Genomic DNA, 7,249 nt, shown 5'->3' on the forward strand with positions numbered 1-7,249 from the left:
GGCGATCACGTTTGCATTATCTAAATTGTTTGCTTCACACACAATACAGGCGTTTACCATCATGTTTTTTTCCATAAATAAGTATGTCCATTCCCGTTGTCTTTTGATATTATATATTCTCAAATATCATGTCAATTTTATGAGATGTTATTGTGTAAATTTTATACCAATTAGAAAAAGAGTAATTTCGTAGAGGAAAGTATACATTCAATACGAAGTATATGTAAACGATAGAGGCATAAGAAAGTAGCAACAGGCAAAAAACCTTCTCCACCTTTGAATCAGATATCTACCGTAGATGCTCAATAGTAGACATGTACTATAAATGCCGAGAACTTTCTGACGCAACACGTATTTGACAAAATCTCAGAAAAAATTCATTTCTTAAAATGATCGTTTATTTATTTCGTTAAAATTCTAACTAAACTCCTTTCTACCTTGCTGTAATCAATTATAACTTTAAAACTATAGTGAAACTTTCTTTAAATTTGAATATGTTTAGTTATAATTATTTTTTAGGAGGACTTCAAATGTAGATTTCAAGCCATCGAATTCGCTCGCTGTCCCTAAATAATGGAATGATGCCTTTTTCATTTCAAGAATAAAAATTTATTCAATTATAAATATATCAAATAACTTGCATCGCACTAGTAATGGATTATATGTTGTTTGCAATGTTTGTAGTAAAATTATATGAAATAAACTCACTAGCAATTTTACATATAAATTTATCTTTTTAAAGCAATTTGATGAAAATCATAGGTTTTTACCTAGAAAAACTAAAAATAGCTGAAAATTATCAAAATCTTGAATAATTAAATAACATTATTTATAACACAAGGTATTTAGCAAACAGCTAACAGACTGATATCATGCAGAATATACTAATAAAAAAGATAATCTACTCCCGATGGGAAAGGGGTTGGGGCTGGCGGTGATAGCACCCCCACACCTTAATCACCACGTTGTGGTTTTCACACCCAGTAAATTATTTAAAAAAAAGGGTAGGACCTGTCTTCCCCACTAAATTACCAAAAAAAAAAAAAAACTGCTCCTGATAAGATTAGTTATCATCTAAACAGGCCCAAAGTTTGGTAAGAGTTTGAATGGTTGCATTTACCTAAGCGCTCTCCCCTTAATGAGTTGTTTCATTCCGAAGGTGCAGTCTTAAGTTCATGTAAATCTTAGTCTGGCTTAGCATCCATACTTATCAGTTATTAAATCAATTTAGCATCTACACATCAAATATTAGACCAAATGAATGTGCATTTCTTGCCAGCTCAAATGTTGTCTAGTTTTGGCGAATACTTCCACTCTGTTTTTTGACCTGCCATGCATGAAATATATGCACAATTTGCCTTGTGACTCTCTGTTTCGTAATGTTTGAGAATTATTAACCTGATTATCTGCAAGTTTTTTTATGATGTATGACTATCATGGGGAATGGTCTGCCAATCTTCATATTAGTGAGATTATCCATTGGATAACTAACTGTGTTTACCAACTAGATGAATATTTCAATCCTCTGATTATTTTCGGAGTTTGTGAGCTTTAATGGTGTTATTCGGGATGAGTAAATGTTTTTAAGCACAGAAATATTTCGTTGTTTTGAAACTGGTTAAGTTCTTTTTTATAATTCCCTAGGTTCTTATCTTGGTTTAGGGCACCCATTCGATAATCTTTTATGCTTTCCCAATAATTTATAATTATGGATGTGCTTTAGTAATTTACTACCCTATTTTGTTAACAACAGTACTGTGACGAGCATGTCCAATTTTCCTGCTTTCTTTACAGCATTTTCATATCTCATATTGCTTATAGGTCTTCAATACCACTAATTGTGACAAGCATTTCCAAATTTTTTTTAAAAAAATTCTTTTTCCACTTTTTTAGTTCTATCACTTTCTCTCATGTTTTTCTGTGCTAATATTCTGATCAATCTTATTTCAGGTTATCCTTGCAATATGGACTTAGATTATGGTGCTCTCACACAACTGCAAAATTTTGCTATGAACAACGTGGGTGATCCATTTATTGAGAGTAACTACGGAGTTCAGTCAAGACCGTTTGAAATCGGGGTTCTCGACTGGTTTGCTCGTCTCTGGGAATTGGAAAAGAAAAAGTATTGGGGTTACATTACAAGTGGTGGAACAGAGGGCAATTTTCATGGCATTTTAGTTGGGTCAGTAAATAATAAATTTTTGTTCTATTGTTTGTTTTATTTTAGAATTGGTCTTCGATGCTTTATGAACCCTATTAATCTTGGTTTAAGTATTTGGTAGTCTTTTCGAAACTGGGTTTATTGTTTTTTTGGTGTTATTTTGAGGAAGAACTGAATGCCTATTTGCTCCTTTTGCAGGAGGGAACTTTTGCCTCACGGAATTCTATATGCCTCAAAGGAATCCCATTATTCTGTTTTCAAAGCGGCAAGAATGTACCAAATGAATTTTGTTATCGTCAATGCTCTGGTCTCTGGTGAGATTGACTGTATTGATTTTCGAGCTAAACTCCTTCAAAATAAGGACAAGCCAGCAATCATCAACGTTAATATTGGTGATTCCTTAAACCTTGTGTGAATTTAATCTCTCTCTTTTTTTTTAATAAATCGGTGAATTTCAGTCTTTTTTTTTTTTGCACAAATAACTCATTTTCACTATGTTTTGTTCTGAATTGTGCAGGTACAACTGTCAAGGGAGCTGTTGATGATCTGGATTTGGTCATTAAAACCCTTGAAGAGACCGGATTTAACCACGACAGATTTTACATTCATTGTGATGGTGCCCTGTTTGGGTTCATGATGCCTTTTGTGAAACAGGTATTGATCCGACGCGCATGCATGCAGAGACCGTGTATCGTATTTCATGTTTTCTTGTTATCTATACTACATTATTAAGCCAAGTTAAGTGGACATATGTCGGATGAAAAATAAGGATATCCTAAAATTTGTACATGCTAACCTTATGAGCTACAAAGATTGGTGCCCATAGATATGATTTAGAATTAAAAAATAAATTATCTTTATTAATTTTTAAATGAATGAATGAGAGATATTATAGGAATCACAAATATCTACAAATTTTAGAAAGAATGTATGCATGCTAGTAAGGACCTACAAGAATTGGCACGCACAATTTAAAACCAAATAGATAGACATGATATCAAGAGCACTATGGGTTATGTTCTCATGTAGGGATCCACAATGCTTTAAGCAAAAAAAAAAATTATGGGTGTGGTTTCTATAATGTTGCCACCTTAAACAATCCAATTAAGGCGTACCTCCAATTTTTATCATAATATGTAATTTTGGTGTAAAAAATCCTTAGGATTATCTCGAAATCTATTTTCATATCTAATTATAAAATTTTAAACTCCATAAATGGTTAAAATCCAGTAGATTTATAAACATATGAAAATATTGAAAATGGACAGTCTAGATAATTTGTTGCAAGATGCACTATTTCTAAAACTGAAAATCGTTTTTTTAATATTCATATATGTCGATGTCGAGATGATCAATTAGAGGATTTTTCAACATTAAAGCAACCTTTTCTGGTGGAATTTTTACGTGCATCTTTAACTCAACATTTTAAAGTAGAAACCTTATATAAACTTTTTCGAACAGTTATTGCTTTGTCTATTGTTGAGACCAAACATGGGTGTATTGTTATATTATTTTACATGGTGAAGTTTGGTGCATACCTTCATTACCTTTGAAGAAATTACTTTATTTGTTTATCCATTCAATGTTTACATTTTTATTTGAAATCCAATGCTGTAAAACACACGTGCGACCATTCAACTAGTGTTTAATCAAGGATTAGTCATCAATCCAAGTCTTGCTCCAAAACATTCTCGTACTGGCACTTTTGCATGCGTTTTCGTGCACGATGTTGGCTTGCATGACTCGGGTCGGGCGACGCCCAGCACCCGTTTCGAGTAACTCATAATAACTAAGATAAGTAAAAAAAATTTTCAAAGCAAGACAAAATGCCCCCAAAAAAATGAAAAAAAATTAATATAGATTTTATATATTTTTTGTTATTATCTACAATTATTTTGAAAAATAAAAATTAATGAAAAATGACTATTCAAATGATATCTAATGTAAATTTATTTATGCAGACTTGAGAGATATACAACACAATTTAGAATTTTACATACATTAAATCATTAAAAAGAGTTTAAAAATGCACCTAATATTGACAAGTAGCAATAAGAGTGTCGATGGGGCTCAGGTATTCTTGTGTCTTGCTGTCAGGGTTCACACTGCCAAAACTCTAAGTGAACCTTTGTGGACTTTGTAGTGCCACAGTTGTATGCCTTTGCCAATCCGCAGTATTTCGCGAATTAGCTCCAAGGTCAAAGCCTCCTAGACTAGTTCATCCTTCGTGCTCTCCTCTACCCTGACATGTGTTCTGGCCCTCAGCAGCTTCATTGTCGTCGTTGCAGGGCTCTCTTTTACTTTTAAAAAATTAAAAATTAAAAATAAAACTCCCTATGTGGCTCCAAAAAGTTAACGTCCCAATATTCAACATGAACCGTCCATTTTTCAGAAAGGAAGAGGTGTACAAGAACTCGAAATCCAAACTTTTTTCCATTAAAATTATCTTAGATGGAACCAAAACTTTTGGATTAAAAAAATCCTCCTAGGTAGGCCTTCTCCTCGAGGGAGGATGTGTACAATGTATGGATGTTCCGAAAGGATAGTAGTATATGCACTCAATCTATTTTCAATTTATTTTCCTTTTAGAGGCTTGTATCATATTGACGCTTGCGAGTTTAGAATTAAAATGAGAGAAAATTGTCCAAAGAAGAAAATAATATTTTTAAAAATATTTGCAAGACAAAAGCAAGATTGTCCCAAACTTTTTTTAAGGTCAATCATAAATAATAAAATATATTAATAGCCTATAGCCTAACCAACCGGGTAACATTAAATAAATAAATGTGAAAACTCGCTCGTTTACAGGTGTTCGTTTTTTTTTACATTTGGAAAAAAAAAACCGGTTATGGACTGGTCAAGTTGGGGGTTCCAACCCTTGGAGGGTGGACCCCTGGAACCAGTAAGTACTGGGCTCAGCTAGTGGCTAAGTCTATGTAAACTGGCTTGTTCAAGTTCAACCCGCCCACTGCTCATGCATGTATGGATATCAGGATGATGGAGGAGAATAGGACTTATTTCGGGTTGGGTCCCACTCCTCCATCACCATCCTTCCTTTCTTTAGATGGTGGTACAACAATGGATGAACAATGGTTTTTTATATTCTATTGGCTTATGGTATGTGCAATGATATCTCTTGAAAATGTAATACGTAACTTAAGCAATAGTATATTTGAGATTTTATAGGTATATACTGTAATCAAATAATTGTAATAGCCAATATTTTCAATAACGAAATCGCAAAGATTCTTTTGATTGTTAAATTAGAATTAAGTTTGGAGGAATTTTAAATTACAACATGCACCTTCCTACAATTGAAAAAAACCACTCAAAAGTAATTATTAGGCACTTTAACGCAATTTATGGTAAAAAAGAATTAGGAGAGAGATTTTGTATGTTCAAAAACAAAAACAAAAAAAAGAAAATTTGGATCACCATTACGATGGAGAATCCTATAAATACGTGCACACACTCGTGGTAATAAGAAACAAGCTTTTACTAAAGAGGTTGGACTTTTCTTGGGGTGTGGTTTACATAAGTTGTCAACCTCGAACAATCAAAGTAAGGCACACCCCCCAAAATTTATCAATAGATGCAATTTTGGTGCCTTAAACTCATGTGATAGTTCAAAAATCTATTTTTAATACTAACTATAAAATTTAAGGAAAATGTTTATATGAAGCCGAGGCTCTAAACAATCACATTAGAGCCCACATCAAAAATCTCATTAGAAGAGGTTGTTTGGATGCTCAAATATTCCAAAATTGACATCTCGACATCAAGATGCATGGACATGAGAAAAAAAATAGATTTCAAGTTTTGGAAATAGTGCATCTTGTAATGCATTTTTGGGCCGTCAATTTTCATGATTTTCAAACTTTCATAGATCTGCTGAATCTACACTATTTTTGAAGCTTTAAATTTTATAATTAAAGTTGAAAATATATTTTAAAGCTATTAGAAAGATTTTCAAATTGAAAGCACATTTCTCGATACTACTTGAAGGTGGGCCTTACTTTGATGGTTTAGAGCCTCGCCTCTATAAAAGCCGCACCCAAAATCAAAAGCTCCAAAAATAGTATAGATCGGGTAGATCTAAAAATACTTAAAAATCTTAAAAATGGGTGGTCCAGATAATATCTTAAAAGAAAATACAATATTTGTAAGCCTTCAAGGTCATTTTTCTTTTTGTTTTTTCATATCTATACATCTCGAGATCAAGAAAATAAATTTGAACATTTTCCAATATCAAAACCACTTCTATTGATAGGTTTTTGAGTTCCACCTTACTATACAATATAAGATTGATGCCTTGTATAAACTTTCTCCCGTTTCTTCACTATAAAGCTCTTGTACTGATTATCCTCATGCAAACAGGCACCAAAACTCAGTTTCAAGAAGCCTATTGGAAGCATCAGTATATCCGGGCACAAGTTCATGGGGTGCCCTATGCCATGTGGGGTTCAAATAACAAGGTTGGAGCACATCAAGGCCCTCTCTAGGGATGTCGAATATATTGGTAGTAAGGATGCAACCATTATAGGTGCCCGAAATGGCCATGCGCCCATCTTTTTATGGCACACTCTCAATAGAAAGGGCCATCGTGGGTTCCAAAATGAAGTTCAAATGTGCATAAGAAATGCCCATTACTTGAGAGATCGTCTTAGAAGTGCAGGGGTCAGTGCCATGCTCAATGATCTGAGCAACACAGTGGTGTTTGAAAGGCCACAAGATGAGGAATTTGTTCGAAAATGGCAGCTTGCTTGTCAGAGGAACATTACGCATATTGTTGTTATGCCCCATGTCACTGTTGAGAAGCTCGATGATTTCATGAAAGAGTTGATTGAGAAGAGGTCGACTTGGTTCGGGGATGGGAAGGCTCAAGCTCCTTGCATTGCTGATGAAATTGGGGCTGAGAATTGTACTTGTGCTTGTCACAACTGATGCCTGATTCATGCCATGGCTTTTAGATTCTATTTTATTCGTTGTAATGGTAATAGCAGTAGTAGGATGTCAACTTCGAAACGTAACACCAACACAAGGCATTAATTTTATTCACTTATTTTTAATTTAATGGATAATTCTTCC

At 33.7% G+C, this 7,249-nt stretch overlaps 1 protein-coding gene across 2 annotated transcripts in view; it reads left to right on the plus strand.

Annotated features, from left to right (window-relative positions):
- LOC148779698 (serine decarboxylase-like) overlaps positions 1 to 7,249 on the plus strand; it is a 13,251-nt gene extending 6,002 nt beyond the window's left edge. Inside the window, exons 1-5 of one of the 2 annotated variants that reach the window (XM_088851752.1) lie at positions 1,274 to 1,466; positions 1,951 to 2,182; positions 2,360 to 2,553; positions 2,679 to 2,815; positions 6,539 to 7,249. In XM_088851752.1, the coding sequence (XP_088707878.1) occupies positions 1,421 to 1,466; positions 1,951 to 2,182; positions 2,360 to 2,553; positions 2,679 to 2,815; positions 6,539 to 7,105 (1,176 nt within the window). In that variant the 5' untranslated portion in view covers positions 1,274 to 1,420 and the 3' untranslated portion in view covers positions 7,106 to 7,249. Of the gene's footprint in view, positions 1 to 1,273; positions 1,467 to 1,950; positions 2,183 to 2,359; positions 2,554 to 2,678; positions 2,816 to 6,538 lie in introns of those variants that run through there. The other variant, XM_088851751.1, reaches the window with a different exon arrangement.

Source organism: Amborella trichopoda, chromosome 11, assembly GCF_054954075.1.
Source record: "Amborella trichopoda isolate Santa Cruz 75 chromosome 11, AtrichopodaSantaCruz75HAP2 v2.0, whole genome shotgun sequence".
NCBI lineage: Eukaryota > Viridiplantae > Streptophyta > Magnoliopsida > Amborellales > Amborellaceae > Amborella > Amborella trichopoda.